This window comes from Rhea americana, unplaced genomic scaffold (genome assembly GCF_003343005.1).
Source record: "Rhea americana isolate MKP2758 unplaced genomic scaffold, rheAme1 scaffold_17, whole genome shotgun sequence".
NCBI lineage: Eukaryota > Metazoa > Chordata > Aves > Rheiformes > Rheidae > Rhea > Rhea americana.
The window spans coordinates 2,672,580-2,699,944 of record NW_028185816.1 but is presented as its reverse complement, the minus strand read 5'-3'; the positions used below and the strand labels follow the sequence as shown (position 1 = coordinate 2,699,944).

The 27,365-nt window shown below is 33.9% G+C and overlaps 1 protein-coding gene across 2 annotated transcripts in view; it reads left to right on the top strand.

The window, feature by feature from the left end:
- The window catches only part of ELP4 (elongator acetyltransferase complex subunit 4), a 153,388-nt gene that overhangs the window by 22,317 nt on the left and 103,706 nt on the right, over nucleotides 1–27,365 (top strand). For both annotated transcript variants that reach the window (XM_085300868.1, XM_085300866.1), the window contains exons 4-6: nucleotides 9,983–10,114; nucleotides 15,648–15,787; nucleotides 26,177–26,261. In XM_085300868.1, the coding sequence (XP_085156994.1) occupies nucleotides 9,983–10,114; nucleotides 15,648–15,787; nucleotides 26,177–26,261 (357 nt within the window). The remainder of the gene's footprint in view (nucleotides 1–9,982; nucleotides 10,115–15,647; nucleotides 15,788–26,176; nucleotides 26,262–27,365) is intronic.

The following is a 27,365-nucleotide window of genomic DNA, read 5'->3' as shown; positions in this document are numbered from 1 at the left end:
AAAAAAAAAAAAAAAAAAAAAAAAAAGGAGAGAGAGAGACGTAGTCTATGACATAGTCTCTGAACCTGCCGCTTACAGTGGGGGTGCTTTTCCTATCTCTGCTGTAGAGGACTTTCTTGAACAGAAATGCATTCACTAAAGTTTAACCCCCATTCACATCCTTCATCTCCCTTTAAGGATTACTGTTAAATTTACCTTGTACATTTAGCACCATTGTGCTTGTTTGGAAAAGATTTTAAAAATTCCATCTCAARCAAGGTGGGTGTGCTGAGCTGACTTGAAGAACAGGAAGTGCACATTGATACTTTGTTTCTCTTAGAAGATGAACCTGAAAAGAAGATAGCTAAATGTACTTGCTATTGCTAGGGTATTTGAAAAAAAGATACAGTTTCTGAGCTTAATTGTTATATTTAATATGTGGACAACCTCTTCAAAGCGAAACTTATTATTATGGGCTTTTTTGTATTATGAATTTTTTTAATTACAACAAAGAACATTGTACCATTGTGCTTGCAGTTTTTCCTCATAGATAATGACTCTAAACCATTGTTTGATCAAATGAAGAACAGCAAACGTGGAAATAACAATTGAAATGGTGACCAGGGCTTTCCAAGCTTGTGTTTTGCAAGAGTGCTATTCTAACTTCTTCCCTTTCTCTTCACAATCTGCTGTTGTGAAAGTAGGGATCTATAAAATTAAGGGGTGTTACATGGTCATTATCTGATATTTTTAGATGTATGTAAAGAAGATAAAAGCATAACAATCTGAAAGGCAAAAATATATAAGTAAGCACGACTGTGTTTCTATTGTCCTTTTTTTTCTGGTTGTATTTACAAAATACATGAGTCTCTTGTGGTGAGCCACTTGTTTGTGCACGGTGCTGCAGTTGAATGCTGCTGAAATCCATACAGGTGCAACATTAGTGAACTTTTCTCCCATCTTTCTATCGCTCTCTCTGAAGTAAAGATAACCTTTTGGCATAAAGCTTAGGACTGAAGAAGTACTAAAGTTCTCATCGTGTGTTTCCTTCAAATAGAGCTTTCAAACTTTGGAGAGTCTGACCCCTCCAGCTGTCTCAGTTTGAAGAGTTCCTTGGCAAAATTTAATTTCTTTATTATAGTTCTTACACCTCTTTCATTTTCTTGTTTATGTATTGGATAGGTGGAATATCTATTTCACATTTTTATATATTAAATTTGAATATATTAATTACATCAGTTGATGTATGTAATTACATTAATTGTAATATGTTCTGTGTTACAGGATTTTCAAAATTGCCACAAGCTTGACACGGTAGTTGTATGGGTGCAGAGGAGTATTTATGCCAGAATAAATACTTCTGCTTAAAAAGAATCAAAACGTTTTAAACAGTATCCATCTCTGAAGTGTAAAGCTTGGTCTTCGTCAGGTGTTCCAACCAAATTAATAGAAAGATCTTCCAGAGGTAATGGAAAATTGTCTAGCTCAAATCTTAGGTTTCCTATCTACTAATCGCTGGCTGTTTGTTTATTAGGATTTTTTTCATGATCTTAGTTATGACATGATAAATGTTTGTTTTTAAACAGAGATCTTACATAGCCTATTAAATGTATTATAAAAATTAAAGCAGTCATTTGTTGAAGTAGACAGACAAAATATGTTTAGGCTTCTGTGTTCAGAAACAACCATTTAACAAGTGTACTTTGTAACTTGGCAAAATTGTTTCGTTCAATTAGTGACCCATTGCTTTCAATACTCATCTCTAAATGTGTTCAGGAATAACCTCTTTTTGATGTTATTTAAATCTGTTTAGGTAGTACATTATACACCGTGGCAGAGTTTACAGAATTTCAGACAAGGACGCTCTCAGCATTTTTATCTAGGTCCTTCACATTACCTAGGTCAGCATGTTATTCTCCTTTTTGTTGCATTTATTTTTTACTTACCTAAGAATTCATGAGCCAATTCAGAAAATAATGAAATAAAAAAAGACGTTACCTAATCTTCTCCTATACATTCTTAGTTTTCAATGTTAAAAAAAGTCATGATGGGAGGAAATTACAACAAATACGATTTGACCACAGGGTTTACTTGTATGTATGTCAAGTACAGAATATGTTTTTCCATTAAAAAAAAAGAAAAAAAGATGTAGCTACCTAGAATAATTCAATTAACCTTTCTTCATTTCATAAAACAGGAATTCTGCTTATTTCCTGGTACAGTTTGCATTTATCTTGGATTGACATCCATTCAGTGCTTTGAATATCAAAGAAAAATCTGGGTTGAACTAAAAATCTTACCTGGAGATAGAAAGAAACTGTTGTACAATGGCCACTAAGGGAAAAAAAAAAAAATCTATATGCAGTCATTTGTGTTCTTCAGTCTTGTCTTCATGAGTGTTTACGATCAAAATAGAGTCGTATCCCCTTTTGGGAATAGGGTCCTTTAAACTGACATTTATATAATACATTATTGAAAAGAAAATATTTACCCTTCCTGACTTACCATCTGGTGACCTTTAAATACTAAAAATTAACATAATGAAGAAAGGACTTAAATTTCTGTGAGGTTAAACTATTTATAGTTTATAAATTTATACAATTTATTAAAATAATGAATTGTACTCCCATTAATATTATTCTCTGTGCTTCTTTAATCATACCTGTGAAAATACTGCTTGCAAAATACTTGCATGAAATTGTTTGAACAAAATATTTATTGATACATAAAAAGATAGTTTAGAATTCTTAAGTACTATTAATTATACAGTTATCAAAACCTGTAAGGATCAAAGGAATTCGTATAAGAGAGATTTCATATACAGCTTGGATTATGTTGCTAAATAATAGCACAGTAGTACTTCTTTAGCATTGTAAAATAGCTTGGAGAGGAGTATGATTCCTATAGCTGGTGTAATGCATTGGTAATTAAGAGGGTGTGAGGTTAAGCTTCATTAACTGCTCTGGGATTGTATTTGGGATTTTATTATCCTCTAGAGAATATAAGAAGTGAGAGAGGTCAAACGGTTAGAATCTGATTTTGCTTAGCGCATCTGCCAAAACAAGGCGAGCAAAGTAATGCAGCAGCAAACATGTAAAGGCCTGGGTTGCTAGCAGATATGAGTTGTACATATTTTCATTACAAGGATAAAAGATTTGTTAATACTGTAAATTGTTTCATGGGCCCGATAAAACCCTCATAAGTTTGGATTGTGGGAAACGAAATGATTTTAATTACACTGTGAATTTAGTGTTAGTGCTTTAGAAAACCAGATATTTTTCCAAACTTATTTTTCTTTTTAAAACAAAGCAGCACACTTCTTTCTCTCTTTTTCCTCTTCCTATTACATCTCACTCTACATACAGATAAGCACTACAAAAAACCTGCACTTTAACTTTAGCACTTGTCTGCCTTTTTGTATTTTCATGCTACATAGCAAAGACTTGTATTTTACTTGACCTCAAGAAATGCTGTATATTTCTTTTTTATTATTTATAACTAATGCGCTGCTATGTGCTTTGTTTTTCTATATATTTTATGAAAGATTTGTCTTTTTTTAGCCTGGGAGAATGTAACAGATTTCAGGACTTGAGACACTGATGCCACAAAATTGTCAGTCCCAAAGCTTTTCAAAGCTGTATCGTATGGGAGCTGAGATATTTTTAAGCAGAAATAAGTTATAGATGCTATGGGCTGATAAATCAACTCTCTTTTTCTTAGAGTCTTTTATTTTAATAACAAACACTTTGGAATGTATAATAATTTTCAAATTCTGGAGGAAATTTTTGAAGCAACTTTCAGGCATTTTAATAATCTTGTATTCTTCTCAAGTTGTGATTTTGATTCTAAGAATATAAATGTATTTATTTAATTCTAAATAGGCTCAGAATCCTGAATCATTTTTTTTTTAATAAGCAACGAAAAGGGTTTTGATATTTCTAGCAGAATTTTAAGTGCTTTTAACCTATACCAAAACAATACAGGTCTCAAATAGTGACTTAATAAGACTGCTGGAAACTAATGTTTTTGTTCATTGATTTATAATGACTTTGGGAGAAGAGGTGTTATGGTGGAGCCCTGCTCTTAGATTTTTCATCCACACAGATATTTTGAGGAAAAGCCCAGGCTTGGCCATCTTGAAGTACAGAAGTTTATAGAAACCCTTCCTCTCTGTCCTGCTGCGTAGTTTTCAGTTCATTTTTTGTAGAACTATGACAGAGGAACCCTGTGTTCTGTGACTAGTTTGACCACTGGGTTGCTTCTGTCTTTCCATAACTCTTTTATTTTTTCTTCTCTTTTTAAAGCCAGTGTAAGAAGTGATGAATGCTCTGTTTTTCTTGGATGGTAGCAAAACCTTTCATGACACTGAAGAGTTATGAATTATTCCTCTAATCAGCTACCTTTGAACTTTGAGAGCCTACTTATGTGATAACAACTGGAAGCTTGTTCTCACTTAAGGACTTTGTATCACTTGGACATAGTCAGTTTTGGAAAGAGCTGTTCCCTTGGAACAAAGAATAACATTTCATTTATATGGTGACAGAGAAGGAGAACGCATTTTATTCCAGTTTTAGTTACCATAAAGATAAAAAGAGAAGTGTTGGGATCATTTCAATTTCGATGATTTTTCATTCAAGAAAATATGAAGACAATTTTCAAAAGCAGTTTGTTTCTTCTGGAGGAGGAGTTGTGAACTTGACAGATATTTATTTACCCATAAAGTTGGTTTATATAACTGTGCTCTCTATAATTCTCCCCAGTCTCAAGCACATTAACCAATTTTACATTCTTTCCCTTTGCCAAATGTGGTTACAAGGATTCAGTTCTTAAAAGATTTTTGAAAATTATTGGCTGTGAGATCCATGAATTAGTGCATCCTAAGCAAAAACTATATTAGCAGTCATATTTGTATTCTGTTTAGTCTTTTACCTGGCCAATGAATGCATGCACATTGGCTTCGGATCAGCATATGCATGCCTTCAAACAGTGGCGTTGTGTTTTGTCTCTCTTTCAAATGATTTATTGTAAATGAAAGAGAAACAAGGGCATAACAAGATATATGTGTGTGTGTGTGTGTGTATATACATATATATATATATATATATGTATATATATAAAAAACAAGAGATAGTAGTGTTAAAGGAAAGTTAGGATGCAAATCTGGAGGGAGACGATCTTTGTAAGTTCTGTCATGGAACTTTATTTAAAATGTGTTCGTGTTGCAGATAACACAGGAAATGAATAGGATTTTCGTACTGAAGTGCAACATCTTGGAATGTATTTAAGCAACAGTTAAGATACCCAGTAGAGCTCAGGCAATTGGCCTTCAAGTTACCAGTCAGCCCCAAAGTCAGACCCCCGTTTTCAGATTGCAGCGGGCTTCTGTAAGAAGCTTACCAGGAGACAACAAAGTTCGTAAGTGCCTCATGCAAGAATATGATTCGGGTTATTTTTGATTTAGAGCAAAGTGTTTGGGTTGAAAGATTAGATGATTGTAAGACCAAATAGCCACAGCGATGTTTCAAGTCTTAGCATATCATGTGAATGTACTTCCTGCATAGAGACAAAAACTCACTGGTCAGAACATAGTACGTCTGTGTTCTGACATAGGCAGGACATGTATTTTTCAAATAAGAATAGTAGTTACTGGATATACACACTTTGAAAAAGCAACTGGGGAAATAGGAGTTGTTCTTGATCTGAGGTTGTTCTTCATGTGCTCCTAGTTCTATAAGACAGAAAAGGACAAGACAGAATAAAACAGACTAAGCTGATAGATATGCTAACTGCTATTGTACTGAGTCAAGGGTTTTCTTATATTGCTTTATGTGAACATAGCCATTTTTAAACTATCATTTTCTCATAGTAGAAGCTTTTATTGTATCAGAATAAAATCCTTTCATTATGTCAGAAGTTAAAATAAAACTACATCGGCAAAAGGATATTACAGATGGATGCCTCACTAGGCTTTCACCTCTGGCAGCCAAGATCCTTATTGGCTTCAGGTAAAACCATTACTCCTTGATCTGTTGATTTACTATGTTGGAAACTAGTATGATTCTTAACTCATTTAAAGCATACCGCAGTGGTTAATTGCATTGCACTGATGCATGCACTGTCTGCACCTGATTATTTTGAACTGAGCTTCTCATATGTCAACAGCTACTATTTGTAACACCTCTCATTCAATCAATACAGAGCTCTGTAAGAAGGCTTTGTTCCTTTTTGGTCTGCAGGGCAGGAACTTTTTCCAGTGTTACGTGAAAATATTGAGGTAGCTTCCATTTCTTGGTAATATTTAGAGAACCTCTCTACTCTCTTCTCTATTGACCTCTGTTCTAGTCTAGCATAAAACATAGTCTCTGTGTAAAAACGTTAAACAATAATTAGATGTGATTATATGGATGCAAAACTATATAGCTAAGTGCCCTGTCACAAAATTGGCTTTGTCAATTACTATACAATACAATACAGTTGAATCAATAGTGTAACTCATAAATATTAGCAGGGATTTTAGAGGAGAAAAATGTTAAATGGCTTTAATAAAATATTGGTGCTTTCTCTTTAGTTATAATAAAGGCAAATTGTAAGATAGGCCGTTTCCTGGGTTTTCAGCTTTATAGATGATGTGATAGTTGACCAGTAGCGTAGGTGTGCATCTGGTTGCTTCGTTGGTAGTATCTGAGAAAATGTCAAGCTCAAGGAGTTTGAGGAATCCTTAGGCAGGATTTGCACTAATGATGATCTTTTCTAGACTGCTTATCTTGACAGCTGCTTGCCTACGTTCAGATAAACAGGGGTTTCCCACCTCTGCAAAAAGTTGCAGCGGGTACCTGACAGGTGGATGATCTTGATGAATGAGAGGAAGAGACATCTGGAAAATTTATCTTGGGCTACAGAATTGTTCTTTTACAGAATTCGCTTTTTTTAAACAGAAGTAAACAAAAAAATTTAATATCRTTGTACTTGAGCAGTATTTTAAACTCATGATGTGTCTATTCTTCAGAGGAAAAAGACCTTTTTTTTTCTTAGCCAGCTTAAATCTGTAAATATCTTTATTAGGAGAATAAATATGCATACTAGTATCAACTGTTCAGTAATTTTTTTTCAAGGTAACATCTTGAAAAATAAGATTAACTCTTTTTTGTGGATATCTAAATTATAAAGTTAGAAATTCAAAATAGCATCTTGCCAATTTTTCTGAAAATCTTTTATATAAACTACATAAAGTAAGTGCAAATAATTTATGTCTGCATGCATGTGAAATGCACTGGCATAGTTGTCAGCTCATTTTTGTGTTTATACTATCTCACAACTTTTCGTTACAGTTTCTTGTTTTCATTTTTTCCTATCTGTTAGAAATCCTCATTTTTGGTTTGAAAGTTTCCATGCTTTCTTTCTAAGTAGATATAAGGAAGCTTTGACAGAAGAGAATTTGTATTTTGCTGAAATTATCTATCTGCTACATATCTGTAAATTTAATGTAAGCTTTAAATACTAAATAAAATAGTAATCTATTTGTATTTTTCACCCATAAAGCTATAATTTTAGTACCATAGGAGTATGACTTTGTTGCATACATCTTTTCAGCAAGCAATGAGACATTTGAAACTTAATATTAACACTGTATATAACCATCCTTATGAAAAGTTTTACTAAGTAGAGGAGTACTTTTAGAAAAAAACAAAAGTAAAAACAATAAAGAGACAAATTCCTGCAGTATCATCTTCATTTTCCATTGTTTTACAAAAGCTTTGCATTGGCCTAAAGGGAGCAGTTGCTTGTTGAGTGTGTTTTACTGAAAAATATGCAATAATAATTTGGTATTAAGAAATGTATCTTTTTTAAAGAGAATTTCTTTCACCATTTTAGTGTATACTGATTTGATAATCAAGTATATGATATATACAAAATACCTGAATGCATGTGTTTTAGATCATTGTAATGGTAAAACGAAAATCTCATATTTGAAGAACATATTGCAAATGCTGTACTACATACGAGTTTGGATAAAAAAAAATGTGTATTTAAAAAGGTAGCACAATACCGTGCAAACAGAGGATAGTATGAGCATACAGTTCAGGAAATAGATTTGACGTAATCCTAAATTTTGCATTTCTTTGTTGTTAATTGGACATTTAATATACTGATAACAAATTTAATATTTAGTTCATTCTTTTCCAGTACTGTGCTGATAAGTGTTACACAAGATACTTGGGAATACAGGGTAGTTAATTAAGAAACAACTTTTTTTTTTTTTTTTTTAATTTACAACTCTTTCTTTAAGGAGATATTTTCAAATGAGAAGGTAGATAATTTAAATTATCACATTCTTTGTTTTCTTTAATTAAAAATTAAAAAATTACATTTGAATAGGAAAACATGAGCCTCTACAGAGCTTTTACAGTTCATTTGCTAGAAAGGAAGTAAATAAACAAAGATTATTCCCTCAGAGCAGATATTTGCATCTTCTGCTTAGCTGCTGAAACATATAGATAAATAGTTTTATTTCTTCAACTTTATGGAATTAATCACACACAAGTTTTTGTAGCTTTCATCATCAATGACCAGCTATTGACAGAAAGAAAAAAACAACTGTCCTGAAATTAAAAACAACTATTCTCATTTTTTCTGCAATTGTAGKTATTACATTTAGACTGAAGAAACAAAAATAATGCATGTTGTTAATAGGAATACATATATTACTATGTACAGCCAATATTTTGTTCCAATCACACATTTTATAGTGATGCTTTAGTCTTCAAATTTCTCTCCTGTATTCTTTTAAACAGAATTAGCATAATACTAAAGCCAAAATGGAGTAGTTTAAACTTCTGTTGTGTTTTTTCCGTGTGTATCTGCTTTTTTTTTTTTTTAACCGTTTCTGCCTATATAAAGGCCTGAAAGTCATTTAGATTTTTATGCTCAGTATCAATTCAACCAATGTTCAGAGTGTTCATATGCATCCCATACTTGGTTTGAGATTCTTCATCTAGCAGTTTTGTTTCTTTTGTATCTTCTCACTTAGTATCTTGTAAAAAAGTTAGTGGCTGACTGTAACATTTTTGAGTCCTCATTACAGTTCTCTCTAAATAGTCCTTCCTTAATCAAAACTTAGTTTTTGAGGTAAGTTTTGATCTACTTCAAGCAGATAAAGAGGAGGCCCGCACAGAGATCCTGCGCCCTCCAGCTTACGCAGACGGTTGATAAAGACAGATCAGAAAAGTTGGCAGCATTTCMTTCCTCCAGTAGGTGTAGCAGCACAGTGCGTGAAGAATGAGTGCTGTATTTGCAGTCTAGCCAGTGCTGTTTGCTTTTCCAACAGCGCAACAAAAGTGGAAAGCAGAAAGTTAGTAATAAAACATTGTTCCTAATTCAAGTCTAACTCAAAGCTACAAATCTACCTCTGTGGAATGCCGTATTTTTAAAGCTAGAATTAATTATATTAGAAACTTATATCAATTAAAATATTAAATATCTATATCTTCATTTTGTTAGTAGATACCATGCCTAATAGCAGAATAAGAGATTCAGACCATTCTGTAATACTCATTTTTGGCCTGTATCTGTAGACTGTTGTCTGTTGATTCCTTCTGAAAGATTTACAAAACTAACAAGGAAAAATAAGCTTATTATCAAATGGTCTTAAGTTCATTATGCAGAGCACTTAGCTGTTCTCAGAAATTGTTTAGGGGCTCACCTTATTAAAAAAAATTTAAAGAGAACTAATATGGATGCTGCTGCTCAAGATGTTTGTGTAAAGTAGACTATATGGTGTTATATTCTCTTATTGTACGGTCCATTTTTCCTGTAATAATAATTAGGTAGTATTTTTCACTATCAGTGAGATTCAATCTTTCATATCACTGTTAATTTATTAAAGTATTGTTGCAGTTTTACAATATTAAAATAATTCTATTAGCTTGCAGATTTTCTTTGAATAAAAATCTTAATTGCCATTTCTACTGTAGATAGATGTCAATTTTTTCCTTTCCATCTGTAGGAGCTTCCAGCCCCTTTGCTTGATGATGAGTACAGAAACGAATTGGGAGAAGAAGCAACACCTGTTAAGTCTGAAGATTTTCAGAATTCTATGAAAATAGCCTGGCGCTACCAAAATTTACCAAAAATGGAGGTAAAACTTCAGTATTTCATTATTTTCTCTTGCAGACAAAATGAATTTGTGAAGCAAGGGTATTTCAACAAAATCTAGATAATAGAACTGCTAATAGACTGTGTGACAGCATTGCCTCCGGAGGGTAAATTGTCATATACCAATATACTTCTTGTTTAGTAGAGATACAGAGAGATAGCAGTTTACGAGAAATGTAAAACTTAACACAGACAGTAATAATTTAAAAGTAAAAAGAAGTTAATCTTCCAAAGAATTTTTCAATGAACGTTATTGATTTCCGACAGATTTTTTTTWWAAAAAAAAATGTCATTTACAAACTGCATCCAAATTTAGCTGTACATGTGATATGCAGGTTTAACTGACACTACTTTTGAGATCTCTCTAGTGAAAGTACTGTATTGAAGCGAGCTGTTGACTTGCTTATCCATGTGCGTAACAACTAAAGTAAGCACTTGAGATTATATCAGCTTCACTGTCACTAGAAACTAATCACTGTGAAGGGAGACTACAAGAAACAAGCCCAGTGGTCAGTCTTTCAGAGTTTACAGCTGTTAGTGTTTTGTGAGTAATATATCTCCCTAGGTGGGTTACTTTCCTATTTAATCTAGTGATACAATCAAGCTTTAATAAAATTGCAACATATTTTTTACCATCCAGAACAAAAAACTTGTTACAGCTATACATTTTAGCCTAAATCTTTTATAAATTCAGGTTTAGATGTAGTTGTAACTGCCTGGTAAGTTCAGTCATATTCTTAAAAAACATAATTGGAATGTGACAAAATGATCTTATGAGGCTTGGCATGTTTGGTTTTCTGTGAAATTGCACGGACATGGCTATATAGTTGTGTCAGAAGAGACTTATATATGGTGACATGCCAAATCAAACAGCCTCCAGGGTAATCATATAATCTCATCAATTTTATTATTGTGGAGCTTGCTGTGCCACTCTGAACCATCCCCAAAATAAATTGTTTTTTTTTTAAGAATCTTAGCAGAATTCCTAGTAATTTGATATAGAAACAATTGCATGTCAGTACTCTAATAAACACTGTTCTGATGTTCTAACAAAATAGAAAAACATATCAATAATCCAGATAGGTGTGCACTCATCCTCTATTACTTTGTCCAGTAGCATAATGTTTCTCTACAATATATAATGGACTTGTCCTTGATTATTAGTATTAGATTGTGCAATATAGAACAAAATGATCAGTGTTTTGTGGGACATTTTCCTTGTTACTACTGCAGCTTTCTGATTCAGATTTTGATCACTCTTAATTCTTGATATCTTGACAGTGTATCTTGATGTATCTTGATAGTTCTTGACAGTATTTTTATGTGTATGCTAACTTTCAAAGAAAACAGTAAAGTTCGCAAATAGAATTCTAATTGTTAAACTATTGTGAAAATTCTTCAGAATATTGTGGCTAGTGAAAAATATTTTTGAAATTGGTATTTTTAAATATTTTGGAAACAACTATCAGAAATTTTGATGCAAGCTGGATTAATTTGCTTGAATAATATGCTCCATCAAGAATAATATTTGATGTAGGCTTACAGCACCCTGGATTCTTAATACTCTTAGTAATATCTTCTAATTAGTAACTCCAGTTATAATCTGTTTTTTGAATTTTATTTTGGCAGATCGTTCTGTAAAATTAAGTATTCAAAGCATCTTTTCCAAACTCATTGAACTGATACACTAGTAAGTTTTTAGAAACTACTGTCAAATAGCTTCAAATATGAAAGGGAGAAAATAGCTTTACTTTTTAATTAAAACACTAAACACGTAGCAGAAAACCTTTCTATCCAATATCTGGCTTTATATGGAGCAAGGAATGCTGAGAAAAAGTTGTCTTGACAATATTTTTTGCTACCTAATTTAGTTCTTATTTGTAAATAATTAAAGTCATTTTCATTAACTGTTAAGAGTATTCACTTCTTTCGTTAGATCTCTCATAAACTGCTGGATAGCTAGTTTTTTGTTATTATGCATTATATCTATATTAGTACTCTTCATGACTATCACAGTTTATCTTCACAGACGTGCGTATACCTTATATGTAAGAAAAAGACAGGTGATGTGTAAGAAATCTGTCAGGTAACCTTATATATCACAAAAAGACAGGTGATGTATAAGAAATCTGTTGGAGTAACGCTTAGTGTGCCTTTGCCATTGTGTTACCTTTAACTCTAGCAGAGGTTTATTTCATTTAAACTTTTGAGTATATGGATAGGCTCTTTTGCAATGCAAGACAGTGATTTCCACACACACCCCCTTTTTTTTGAATGAACTGCTTATGTTCTTAGGGCAATATATAAACTGTCACAGCATGAAATCAATTTTCTGCCTTGATTCATCCTAAATCTGAGATTTCTAGCACATTAGTATTGCAATTAGAAACATTAGCAGCAGACGGTAGCATAAAAGCATGCTCTGCTCACTGACAATTTAGTGTATTTCTCCATGTGCAAACTAGGAATCCAAGAAAGAGCAGACTTGAGCCTGCAATCCACCGATAAATTTATCAGATCAAACTTAAGAGGAATGGAAAGTCTCTCTTTCACACTCTCTATGGTCATTCTGCTAAGGCAGATTATTCATGCTTACTTGATTCAGGTAGGCTTTTTGCAAGCTTCATCAGTAAGCCTGGGAATCCAGTACATTGAGGCCTATTCATAGGTTTCTGACATAGACCAAGCTTTTATTGCGTGGTGTTTTATTATAGCCAAATCTTAGTCTCCACCCAGTTTGTAGGCACTGTGCTTATTCTTTTGACTCGAGAGGTTATCACCTACCTTAATCCATGCAGCAGGGTGGATTAAGGACACCAATGTGCCTCAGGATTCTCAAAGAGGATCCTGGAAACTTCTTGTTTCTTCTTTTTTCCTGTCTTTACTAAACTCTATTGGGCCTCAGTAAGGATTTGCATCTGAAATGGGCAACCTGGAGCTTTTCTCAATGAAGACATCAGATCAAAGTTCAGTTAGTCAAGGCCTTTCTAAAACATTAAGGGGGCTTGGAAGTACACAATAAAAAGATGAGCTCTGGCAGAGATTGCAGTAAAAACATTCTGATCTATAATCCGGATAAAGAATAGATTATAGGCCAAAGAACAGCCCCTGTTTAAATTGCTTTCAGAATCCTTATTCTAAATAAAGTTACATTTTCCATAAAAAATACTTAGCATTTAGTTTGATAGGTTGTTATGTTTTGTTGTACTTCCTTATGTAAAATGCAATTCCTGATAAACAGAAGCGCAGATTTCGAGAATGCTTTTTCCTTTTTTATAATAAAAAGGATCTACTTCTTTTGACTTGAAATATGTAAGCAGTTTTGCTTCTTTTTAATTAAAATTTGATTTGTGTTAAAAATAACCAGAAGTTTGCTTTTAGTTTGCCTAATTTTCTGATTTTGCAGCAAAGATTTTTTTCTATTCTCTGATAACTGGCCAGGCCTGACATCCACTAATCAAATAATTTCAAAATATTTACTCTAAATCATAATGTTTTCATTAATTTTAACAGCTTAATATATTCTTGGTAAGCTGAAATAAGATTGTGGCAATACATAGCATAATTGCTTTTCAAAAGCTAACTAAAAATTCATGTTATGTTTAGCATGTCTACATTCTTTCTTTTTATGGTAGTAGTGCTTATTTTATTAACAAGAACTAGTTTTATGAAAACCACAAGCTTCATGTAATAATTGGAGTGGGAACTAAATAATTTCCTCGCCAACACACAATAATTATTACTAAGATCTCATTATTGTAATAATTCACTGTAACTATTGTCATTCCTGCTTACAGGAAGAATAGCAAATGCAGAATAGGAACAGAAATGGCTCTAAAGATTTTTTCGCTGCATACACACATGACCACACTCAATTTTCAGGTGGCTGCTAAAATTTATGTATGGACCTGTTTAAAAGAAAAATCCCTTTAATAAAGTGTTTTAAGTTGTTCTAGAAGCTACTGAAAAACTTCTGAAAATACTGGGGCAATTCTGATCATTTTTCAGGAGTAATTCTATTTAAGTATAAACAAAATACCACTTCGTTTTAGCTAAGAATCAGAGCATCACTGGTTTTTCAATCATATTTTTCCGTTCATTGTAGACAGTGATGTGATTTCAAAATTGAATAAAGTGTTGCTTAGCAGTATTCTTTGATCACTGCATTTTCATTCTTAGCTACTGGTAAGATTAGAGTTGTTTTGTATCATACGCTTCTCTTTTTTTAAAATAAAAAGTAATTGATGTATACGCAAGTAGGTGTGAGGGAGTGTGCGTGTGCGTGCATATTTTGTTGAAGGTGCACAGGGGTGGTTTTAGAAACTGACCCTCAGTTTAAGGAGTAAACCGTTCAAGTAGGCATTTGTTCTGTTGCCATCTTTAGGAGCCTAATTGTTTGATTTGAGGGCTGGATAGAGATGAATCGTGGTCATTTTGCTGATAGCTAGTAATCTTACTGTGGATTTATCATGTTCCCAGAGAGAAAAAATTACAAAGAATCCACAAGAGGAAGGGAGAAGTCCTGGATCTCATCTAGCAAGGTTCCATTTTACAGCGAGGCCATTAAGCACAGAGCTAGTAGGCTTTTTACTGATGGCCTACAAACCACTTTTGAAAGTCTTTTGAGCTGGGAACTTGTTGTTGGGACAGAAGAGAAGTGAATTTGTTGATGATAGTGCTAAGGTTGTATTTTTGGGTGTGAAGGAAGGTAAATTCAGAAGGATGGTAGCTCTGAAGAAAATGTTTAACTCTTTTTATACACAAACCGCTTTACCAAATGCATATTTTTCCAAAGAGGGGGTTTTAAGGGGAAATATTTGCTTTGGTAATTGGTCAGCTCTATGACATATTTTGTTTAGGGATGAACAAAAGAGGTTGATAAATGAAGAGAGATCTTTGTTATAATAAGCATCTTTATTACAGTAAAGCATAATTATTGTGTGCAATGTGCTTGTAGTGCGCAACCTGATAGTTTTTAGAAATCTAAGAAGTTAAGAGTAGTTTCTATCATTTTTTTTCTATTTTCTATTAAAATTAGACATATGAAGGTACAATGCTATTTCTTATTACTGATCGTAAATAAACATGTGAAACATTTTCAAAAGCTAACTAAAAAATGTCTCAGCAGCTCCTGATATATCCTTTAAAGATACTGAAAAGTCTGATATGTAAGACAGATATTCATAATCTGCACAGATCATGTATCTTTCTGTCTGAAATTGAATTTGTATGCCTAGAGTATGTGCAGAAAAACAATATTTTAAGTATCTGTCTTGATGGTGCAACCTGGAGCAGCCAGAGTTGAATTCCATGTGGAAAAAAAACCCACAATTTAGAATGTTAAATGCAGAGCCAGAACTTCATAGTAACAAATTTTATATTCTTACTCTACTTGAAGCTTATACTTATGCTGAATATAAAAATCCAGAGATTTGTTAGGTGTGTTGCTAGTTAATTTTCTTCTTATGATATAATCATTTAATAGGTTATTGTAATTATTATTACTGTTTCCACAGGTCAGCCCAGCAACATCTGCAAGGTTTGGCCATTATTATGATGTTTCTAAAACAATGTCTTCAGAACTGCTTCAGTCCATAAAATGTCACAGTTTTTTCCTTCCTGAAGAATTATCTTTACAGCCTACAATAAAAATGTGGTAAGTTGTAATCACATGTGCTTCTGCTGTGTGTTTGGATTTTGTGTGCATATTAGTAGTAAACAATATTTTTTCATTTAGGTGAAAAACCTTTGTAATTGTAGCCCTGTGGATGCTGCATCCCCTGACTGGCTGCAGCACCACCGTGGCACGGAGGCTGCTCAGTACACTGGCTCCTCAGCTGGGGAGGAGGCAGGTGAGCAGTGACAACTGAGGCAGACGTTGCTGTGCCAGCCTGAGACCCAGCTGAGTACTCAGTCCAGCCCAATTGAAGGCTGAGTGGTGGGATAAGGAAAAAATATTACTGTTTTTCTGTGAACTATTCCCTGAGCTCCTTGCCTTTTCAGTTTTCAGAAATGGGTCATGTGGCATATGAAGGTATCCATGCACTTTTTTAGGGTCAMGAAGATAGGCTAGACTTGACTTAAATAGCTTAGGGTGCTGTATCATGTTAATTATATGACTTCTAACATCTTGCAGCTTCACCTAAGGAAAATAAAAAAATACTGTGAAAACTCAGTACTGACGTGTCTTACACAACAACCCTAATTATAGAGAAAGTCATAAACTCTTCTGTGAACGAATAACTCATTATAGTTCATGTCTATCAGTAATGAATTAAGGAAGACCACAAGAAAATGAGTGACAGCAGTGAAGGCTTATATCAGCCTGTGGCACACATGTCCGTTGTATCTTTCTTGGAGACATTTCAAGTAAAGTCAAATGTCAGATACAGGCTAGCAATCTCTTTGTTCAGCACAGTTGTGTTATTTATGTAATATCTAGGTTTTGTAGATCCTAATGTGTAGGATCAACACCAAGAAGTAGCATAGAATGCTTTTTTTTGTAATTTAATTACAGTACCTTCTAGTAGAAAAGACTGATTCATAAAAGAAGCACAGTATGAAGCACCTTTCTTAGAAGTGTAGACAAGCAAAAAGCCAAGTCTCCTTTTTATTTTGTTTTCAGCATTACACAATCAGATATCCCTGGTTCTAATTCAGTAAGGCATATTCTTGCTATGTTATAAAAAAAGCAATTTATATGCTTTCAGGAGAAAAAAAATCAAATATAAAATCTCTTTTCTATAGTCAATATTGGAACCAACTTTACATRTATGTTTTTTATATATGTATATTTATTTATTTTGGTAGCAAGGCCACAGGAGATACATACAGGAATATTTGACTGGCAGGTAGCAAGTGCTTATATTGCTATCAAGCAAATTAACTCCACTTCTGCCTTCTCTCTACAATTAACCAGCTAGCTAGAATGTCTGAGATGACTTCAGGCTTAATTCCACTAACAGTACGGCTGAGAAATATTCATATGTTTTACTTAGAGGAGGGGTGAGCAATACACAGAGATTCTTCCATTCAAGATTTGACAAAAAAGATTGTTTTATTTTGAGCAAAAATAGATGCAAGTAAATGTTTCAGTTTACCTGTGAATAACTGAACAGACCCTAGAAACAAATAAGCCTAATAAATAACAACTTTTGGAGACTTAAATATAACCACACACCTGATTTTTTTTGAATAGCAGCTCTTAAAATGAAGATCAAAATATTTTAAGGTGTTTACAGGAAAAGGTTTTAAACTGTGAGACTGAGATTTTTAATAATGGGAAGTTTATTGTTGTTGTGGTATTTGGGCAAAGAGGTGATGGGAGTTGAGTTACAAACTAAACACTAACAAATCCACTAATAGGATTTGGTTTTACGAGAAGTAAGAGTTTGAACAGAAGGATACCTAGCAAAAAAGAGGAATAGGAAGAACCTGTTCTGCTGTTGGATTAGTGTGTAGGTAAACAGAAAATTTCAATCTTCAAATTCTGTTATTATAAAAAAATTCATAAAATTGCAATCACTAAAGGCAATAGTAGAATGGTACGAAGAACAACCAATATGTATTTTCTCTAAAATTTCCTTTCTTTCTTTCTAGATGGAAAATCTGCAATAACCTCAAATGATGTCTTTGATGATTAAAAGTTGTTTGTAGATAACTCTTAAGCCGTATTCATGTTTCAAAATTTTGTAGATTGTTTTGTTGTTTTTAAGTTTATGCTTGATTTGGCCTTGTAGCCATGTAGCAAATTTTTTAAAAACAAAGTTTGTTTATTTAAAGGAGTGGAAGCACAGCATTCTTCTCTTAATGACTGGTTATAAGGAATAGCATGAATAAAATTGCTTGGGAAATCTAACTGCACTGAGCTTAGGAGTTTGTGTGTTTTTAATCTATGTATAGTATAGGAAAGGGACTTTAATGCATTTGGTGTTATAAGCTTTGCTTATCTCTAGTGTTTACCTTGCATGTCATCCTGATAAAAGTTCATAATTCTTATCATATGAATTTTATTCTTATTTTTAGTTAGCATCTAACTGAAAGATTAGATTTAGTTAATGCACTTGGTAACCTGTGACCATAAGATTAGGTTTCTTTTTCTGAATACTTTACAATCTTGTGAATATGTACTTTTTTCAAAAATACTCTGTCTCATGCAAAATAGCTTATTTAATTATTTGTTTGACTTCGATGCTATTTTTTGCTGGCGTTGGTCATATTTTGGTGCACGGATTTCTGTTGTAAATAATTTCTAATAAAGTCATGAGAACTCTAGCAATATTAGTAGTTACTGTGTAGGACTGCTGCAGTGAGTGATTTCTCAGCAGAGCGCAAACTGATAGGGTGAGGAAGATTATCAAATAAAAATGAGTTTCAGGAGTACCAAGGCAGCAAACAACCACCTTTTTAAGCAGCATTTTTTTGTCCCACAATGCAATGTCAATAAGGGCAAGGAAGAATAAAGAACACATTGGGAATAGTAAAGTATCAGACAGAGATCAATGGGGAGGTATGAGGAGGTGTTTACACCTTTCATTTGAGTTGTATCATTTGTCTTGTAACTTTGATTATTGTTTTCCCATACGCTGACCACAAATGCCACTATATTTGGATTCCCTGTGGTGAAAAAGTTGCACTAGATCAAGGTTAAGGTGAAATGGGAAGAATTCTCCAGAGTTACCACCTCTGAAATACAACTTCTTTCTCTATACAGAAATGGAAGATTTAAGCATCCAGTTAATACAACATGTCACTTNNAAAAACACAATGTGAATTAGAATTTTAACTTCTATTCGTCGATGTTGTGTAACTGGAATTCTTCAGACTCAAAAATTCCTTCTCCCAATCCTGTTTCTCCCCAAATTAGTGGTGTACATAGCATAGTTAGTGTCAGGAAATGGAAATACCACGGAAGGAACAGAAGGAAGGAACAGGTTAGAAAATGCATAAATATTTTCAAATTTCAAAAAGAAGTTCATCCTGTAAAACATGAAGAATTGTCAAAGAAGTTCCACACGGTCAAAAAGGCCAAAACACTGCCTGTCTTTGAGGAGAAGTGAGGGAGAAGGCATTTATGGAATAATATTAGTGCTCCGAGAAATATTGGAAAAAAATATATAATTTATTTTTAAGCTTCTAGGAGAGTTTCACCCAATGCAATGTTTTCTTTGTTTGCTTGTGAGTATTCAGCTGAGATAGAGTCAGAAGACTTTTAAACAAAACTGGGGATACTCTGCATTGATAAAATCTGCTATCATGTCAAAGGAAAGAATATAGGCTGGTTTGACAGTTTTGTTTTTGTCAGGTCCAAGTTGATTGTTAAATCCTTATCTTCTAAATAAGCTGTCACTGAGTCACAGTTGAAACTGAATGAAATATCAGGTTTTATCCCGATATTGGGTCTGGTACTAATCAGCAGCTCGATAAATGTCCTGAGCAATTGATATCTTTATTGCAGTTGTGAAGCACGTCAGATTTGGCAAAGAGTAGAAGGAATAATTGCATACATTTAGAAGATAGAATTAGAATTCAAAAAGATTTAGGTCGGTGGTCTGAAATAAATTATATGCAATTCAGGAAAGGCATGCAGAATACCATACTAGTAAGAACAGTTAATTGAAGAAATGAAATGATATAGCAGTTCTCTAGGAAAAGATGCAAGGGTTATAAAATGTCTTGAACATAAAATATATTAGCAGTGTTGGGTGATTTGTGCTACCAAAAAGTGTAATTTAAAATACACAGAGGAGAGGAACTGAAATTTCATGTGGAAGATATTTAAAGTACTTCTGTTTTGCTCAACCATAATAAAGCTGTCCAGGTTTAGGTACCATCCTTCAAGAAAACTCTGCATCGGTTGGAGGTTGTGAATATGCCTATCGGTTTAGGACTAGGATATATGGCCTGTGAGGCAAGAATGGGAGTTGTTTAGACAAAGCTGAGTGGAATCTTGATTAAGCCTTCAAGTAGGTTAAAGACTGACATACAAAGGGTAATATTTCTGTTGTCTACTGAAGGTAGGACAAGCAGGAATAGGTTACAGTAAACTGTAGCAGTGGAAATGTAGGCTGGACGTAAGGAGCTATTTTTCTAATGATAAGCACTAGAAGAAGTTGCCTTGCAGACACAGGTTGGAAGTATTGTAGAATCTCTGTCAGTGAAGATCTCTAAGGACAAGTTAGGTAAATATCTGTCAGAGATGGTTTAGATATAGTTCATCTTGCCTTGGGGCAAAAAGATAGACTAGCTGACCTCTTGAGGTTCCTTTCATCCCTATCTTCTGTGATTCTTTAATACACATTAGTCATAGTGTATTAAATCCTAAACTAAGTAGGAACGTTACCAATTATTTCACTGCTCTCAAAATGTTTTTATAGAAACTCAACAAGCTTGTACAGTATTTTTACAAATGTGAAACTCTGAAGGAAGCATTCCTTTTTTGAGGAGCTATGGCAAGGGGATCTGAACTGTATAAACCTCACCATCCTGTCTGGGTTGTTTCATTTAAGAAAATTTTAAAGGGGAGAGGGAAAGGATGTTATTTTGTTTCATTACTGTCAGGGAAATGAGTGCAATGTTTCCGGCTTCTAAAGCTAACTTCAGTATATCATAGGCTGGTGAAATGTCCTGTTCTCATTAACTAAGCAAGGATTTAAAAGAAAGTAATATTATAGTCATAATTACCCTGGCTAGTAGAAGTCAGCAGTTTGCATTAGACCTAATTTTTGGTTGCCTGAAGGTCTCACTGAAGAGAGTTTGAGCTAACTTCTTTTACTCTGTCTTCCAGTGACTAGGAACATGGATGTGGCTAGTTACCGTCTGTCAACTGAGGAGATACATTTCTTAAATATAAGGTTCTCTGACTATGGTCTTAGATGAACTATCAGGTACTGTAGTGCTTATTACCTATTGAGCATTTTGAAACTTCTGCGATCTTTTAGGCTGTCAGTACCTCAAAAAAGTATCAATTGAATCAATGAACTTAGAAAAATGTTACAAATATGGCCTGAGATCGAAAGACCTCTGAAATACCATTTTTTAAAAAAATTCAATTTGTTTATCAAAAAGGTTGACAGAAAAGGTGTTATGATCTATAAATCTCTGTTAAAAGAAAAATAATTTCTGGTAGTAGAAATTATATCTTTAATGTGTCAGAAAGAAGCATGATAAAATCCAGTGACTGATAGCTGACATTATACAAAGCATTTTCAAAATAAGGATGCATTTTTAAGAAAGATGATAGTTCTTTATTGAAACAATTTACATAAATAACAGGTTATGTATTATAGGATGTCTTTTGAAAGATTTATGACTTTCTAAAGGATATGCTTTGTAAGATATGTATCAGTAAAGACATTTCTGAGTTAAATTTTCTCTTAAATCATGTAGAAGTGCAGACTGAAACCACTGATCTGTTTTTAAATCAAAGAATGTGTTGCATTTGTTACTAATAGAGAAGTATAGGAGGAAGTGGATACTGATGGGTTTACCTAGTATGTGATTTCCCATGCCTAAATGGTATTGTTGCTGCTGGATGACGCAAGCAACATATGGCAAAAAATGCAGAATTAGGAGAAGAGAAAAAAAAAAAAGGAGAGAGAGAGAGATGAACACTTTCCCCTTTTCTCAAAATACTTGCTCATTATTTTAGCTAAAATGATCTGTTCTACATATTTGTAAGGTAACAGAGCACATGTTGTAAGTTCAAGCTGATACAAATCGTTATAATCCTGTAACTATAGCTATTGCGCGGACATCTGAATTACGTAGTCATCCTGGAAAGTGTACCTAACCCCACATACACATTCTACACTGAGGTCATAAGCTATAAGTTCTGCTTTAGCTAAGCTAGTACTTGTGAAGAAAGGTTGCCTTTTGTTATCTCTTCTGTTTCCATGATACAGGCCAACTACCTTTAGCTGTTGTGAATGTTCCTCAAAGAAGGTACCTCTACCCTGTAACTGATTAGATGCATCTAGGATTCACCTTGCTGACAAGCCTTCCTTTTTCTTTCTTTTCTTTTCTTTTGTGACACTTATTAATAACATATAGCATTGTTTTCAGAGCAAGGTCCTTTATAGTAATGTTTTGTGGCATAGAAGCCATGTATTTGTGAAAAGGACCAAGTCATCTGGGTGTTTCTAATTCTCTACCATCACATTAACAAACCTATTTTATTTAGCTTGTTCTTCAGTGAAGTAACTGTCTCTGTAGCTCACATCTGTTGCATGATAATTGAAGTGCTGTCCTTGCAGGATCCAAGATGAAGAGGCTTTATTTGGGCCGGAAACTCATGGCCCTTTTTAGAAATCACGTGTGTGTGTGTGTATACACACATATATAATATTTCTCTCTCTTTCCATCTACCCCAGCATTTAGCTTCCTTATAGACTTGCAAAAAGACGAAGTTCTTTAGTTGACTGATTAGACAGAACTAGGTTATTGACTGGCCTTTTGCTTTGCAATTACAGAAAGACCAGATTTGGAGGTCTTAGTCATCATTTGTTCACCTTAAATTTTGGAGTAGTTCTTTTTTTCTTTCTTTCCAGTGTGGTGGTACTGTGTGTATATGTTTTCTTTAGAGGAGGTAGACAAGGAGCTTTTTATCTGCTCTCCTTTCTGTAGTGCAGGTACCTAGTGGCTAGATTAGATTACAGGGTCCCTTTTGGATAATCATTCAAGATGGGTGGAAGTTCATTTCCCTATGGTAAACTTTAATTACAAACAGATTGAGAAGTCTGTTTTCCTGAAAGAAGTAGTAAATGTGAATGAGTGTTTCATACCAGAAGAAGGCATCAACCATCTCTTTCTTGCCTCACTGATTTTTGTATTAGAGAAGGGCAGTTGTGTCCTACCCTAATGCTGGGAACAAGCTAACTGGGCTGTGGATCTGACAGCAACTGTTTTCAGTTGCTAGGATATTCTGGTGCCCTTTTTGGTTGCATTTGTAAAACTGGTACTTAACAGGAAGGCAAAAACATCCGCTGTGATAACTGTGTGCATCACAGAAGAGAGCTGCTTTCTGCCCCTCTACCATACTTCTATTGTAGATGTTCCGTTGTAGTTACTAATTGCCAATTCTATTTTGAAAACAGAGTAAATTTATGTAGTATCTAGATTTACAGATAAATCTAGATAAAACAGTTTTAACTGTCTTTCCTAATGGAGTCTCCTTATACATAATAAGGCTATTTGTCATATCCTTGATAACCTAACCTTTGTTAAATGCTTAGAGACTATCAATAGGGAAGTCAGAGGCTCTGTTGTAACCAGGATACCTCCTGCTCTATCCGTTACTAAATTACTAAACAAAAAAAAAAGGTAAAGAAGGAATTGTTTAAACTCATTATCAGAATTAGTGTTCAATAGCAAAGACAAAAAAAAGGACTAGAAATTAGAAAATCAAAAATACATTGTTTCCTTCCTTAAATATTATGACAAATGTTGCCAGAAGAGTAATACAGCTTGTTTTTAGAAACAGAGTTTCGGCAATATTTTTCATGTCTTTATTTACACAGCATGGTTCAAATTCAAGGAAACCCTTAGTATTTTAGCCAGAAGCCGTACAGTACCTTTTATTACATTCAAAATCAATCYGTAAGCATTACATTGAAGTTTTTTCTTGAACTCTTCCATTACTTCAAATCGTTTTCTGATAGGTTAATTAAAAAAATGTTCTCTTCTGAATTTTGGCACTCTTTAATTCTGATAGAAGTTTAAATATTTTATTTTATCCATTTTTAAAAGCAATTTAGTAACAAACCAGGTGTTAGCAAGTGCCATGGTTGAAATGTATTCTCTGACTTCGCTGTGGATAGCACTGTAATACTTATGAGCAAAATAAGTGGATAGATCCGTTCTTGAAAACAGAGACTGTTCCCTTCCAGTTACATTATGAATTACGACTATAATTCTTCATGTTCCTACACAAAATTGAAAATCTACATTGCAGTGACAAAAGCCACAACATTACGATGACAAAAGCCACAATTATCTTGTATTATTTTGCATACTGTGTTCCTAGATGTGGCTACAAGTTGCAAATGCCTTCCTAATGTTGGTGAGTAGTAGTCTGTAGCTTTTTCAAAAAGATAAAGAAATATCCAAAAAGGTACACGAATGTTTCTGGTTATTTCCAAGTGCTGCTGAGCATCAAGGGTTGGGTGTGTTGCCAGTATGTAAGGTCAGTCACATAGATGGGTGAGAAATTTTGGCTAGCATGAAGTCCTCTTTTCCCCCTGCTTCGCTGTATGAACAACTCAAGATAGTACAGGTGTAATGTTTAAAACAACTATTTCCTTTCTGTTTGCGATGCTCTTTTTTTGTATAGCAGGGCAAGATTTGCACATCATGTATCACGTTGAGTTATATATTGCCAGTTGTTTGCATCTGTGAATTTCATAGGTAGTATTAAAGTATTAAGGTACCTTAGTTTAACCAGTAACCTTCTAAGGGTTGAAAATTAAACAAAAGATGGAGTTTCATTCTGAGCTCTTCCATCTATTTATATGTGAGAACATTTCATCTGTTAATGTTTTACGACATAGAACGTTTCAAATCTTGAAATTATTATGAATATATAACTATTTTGATTTTGTTATAGACATTGTTGACTTAAATACAACTTTTGGGGAGGAGTTGATACTGTTTTCCTTACAGAATGTAGAATTCTGAGTTAAAGCAATGATGTAAAAGACAGACATTTGTAACTCTTAAATGCTTCCCAGAAAAATTGTCTTCTCTCCTGTACAAAATTATGAAGCAAGTTTAATCGGATTTATTCAGGTGTGCAATAGTAAAATACATTCAAATAACATTTTTGGCTTTGTGCTAAAGTGTGGGAATAGTCTCATTAATGTTATCAGACAACTGATGTGACTGCAGCAATTAAGAATAATTTTAGAGGTAAAATCTTCAAAAGAATCTGTCATATTTTCCAAGACACATATGAATCCACAACACTGATGGTAATTAGTGAGGCCAGAAGAAAATGCTGAAGCTAGGATATATAGAAGGGCTTCCTAAACTCTTGGCTGCTGTAAGAAGCTTGCATCATGTCAAGATCCACAAGCCAGTGCGCTTTATGGGATTTAAGAAACTAGTATGTCTCTCTTTTGAAAGTAGACAGCTGGCTTAAAGATTGGGGATTTCTGTTTTTGTGTACGTTGTCCTGTTGAGTGGAGAATGTGGCGGGGATGGGTATCTAAAGTGCACTAGAAGTGCAAGAATTACATTCTAAGGTCTTGATTACATTCTAAGACTTCAAGGAGAGGGTCTGCTGGATTTTTCTTTGATTTTAAATCTGTCTACATGCTTTTTTAGGTACCAATGTACTTTTTAAAAAATTTCACTAGATATTGTCTGGATAATTTATAAAAATTAGCTATACCTCACAATTCTGCTGTCATGCAAATAAAACAGCATGAATACCTACAGTGTATAGATACAAAATCGAATGGTAGTGTACTAGAATGTATTTTAAGCTCTGTTATGATAAGAAAAAAAATACTAACAAAATAAAGCAAACTATGCTAAATGATTTTTTTAATCTTAAGTGGAAAAGTTGGCTGGTCTTGATTGTGTACTCCCTTACTGTAGCAGTTGTATGTAGGCAAATTGTAAATAATAGAAAATCAACTGGGTTCGCCAGGGCGTTGGCTAGGTGTACTTGGAATAACAGGTAACTGTGTCAATTATAGATGATTAATACGGTCTCGTTGTTTCATCTTTAAAATGCTACAGTAAATCATTACTTTTCTAGAGGTAATGAAGCCTGACATAATTAAGTTATCTTAATCTCTAGAGATTTTACCTTTCACAAAATGTCTGGGCATTGAACTAGTTAACATGATCACAGTCACAGCTGCTTTTAATACCTACTTTGTTCAACAAGTTTTTTCTTCTCCCCTTCTATGAAACTTTCTTCAACATGACACATTTGGATAGAAAGCTGCATCTGTTTAATTTGTTTGTTTTTAATACAGCTATTAGAGACATACAGGAGAATGTTAAAACGTGTTATTAAACTTTTTCTTCTTACCAACAGTAATATGAACTGTGGTTATGCAAGACTGCTTCAGTCCATTCAGAAGGTCATTTATCAGGAAGGATTTGATGGCTCTCATCCCCAGGTACAGGACACCTTCATACTCTCCTATAATCCTGTAGCTAATGTTGTTTTCACAGTTCTCTGGGGTGGCACATGAAGGTCTTGGGCAAATGAACGAGGAACAAGCTGTTTCTAAGCACTGCTAGAGTAAACAAGAAAAGTAAATAGAGAGTGGGGTTCGTATGTTAATGTGCATTGGAGCTTTTACGTATTCTTTAATGGGTATGCAGGGGAAGTGAGAAAGAACTGTTAAGACAACATTATAAAAATGCATACTCTGTGCAATTAGTGAATAAACTGACTTGCCAAATATAATGAAATCAGGCAAAACACATTTTCCCTAAAGGTATTTTTTTTTCAAGTGATTGTTTTAGCAATAATGTGCCCAAGACTCTTGAGATTAAACACTTAATCTTAAGCATTCAGATTTCTTTCAATGTTGTGATAGCTGAAGTGAATTTTTTAATGAATTAAATGGTGTGCATCTTTATGTAGCAAGTATTGAAATGCAATTAAAAAAAATAAAAATACTATTTCAACTTATGTATCAAAACAGCTTACCAGACTTTTAAGGATCTCTTTAATATTCATAAACCATAGAGTAGATAATAAAAACATTTTAAGTGTGAAAAGGTAGGATGAACGTCTTTTTCTAATTTGAGCTGTGCTCAATCTGTTATTCGCTGTCATATTCAATAGTATGTGACTCCTTTGGAGTCTAGCTAAATACAAAAAAAGTTATGCATATTGATGCTTAATTGATAGGTAATTATCTTTACAGTAGAAATGTTACGGCAGAGCTTAATTAGTGTAGGTCCTGGAGAAYGTCAAGCATAGACTTTGTTAGAATGCCTAACAAAGGTTGTATACTATTACTAGCTGAATATCTTAAAAATCACGGTTGTGGGGATGATAATGCGAGAGTGTGTGCTTCCCTGCCCGACGGTGTGTTTCAGAACTTTCTCTGCACAGAATGCTTACTGATGCATCTGCATCGAGGTTGTTTTTGCTCAGTTTCTGGTCTCCGCTGAGACTCGCGGCCGAGCTCGTCTCCCCTTGGGTGCCACTGCCAGTCTGGAGCGGCAACCTGGTGCCTGACGGGCGCCGCCGCCCCCTCCCGCGCTGC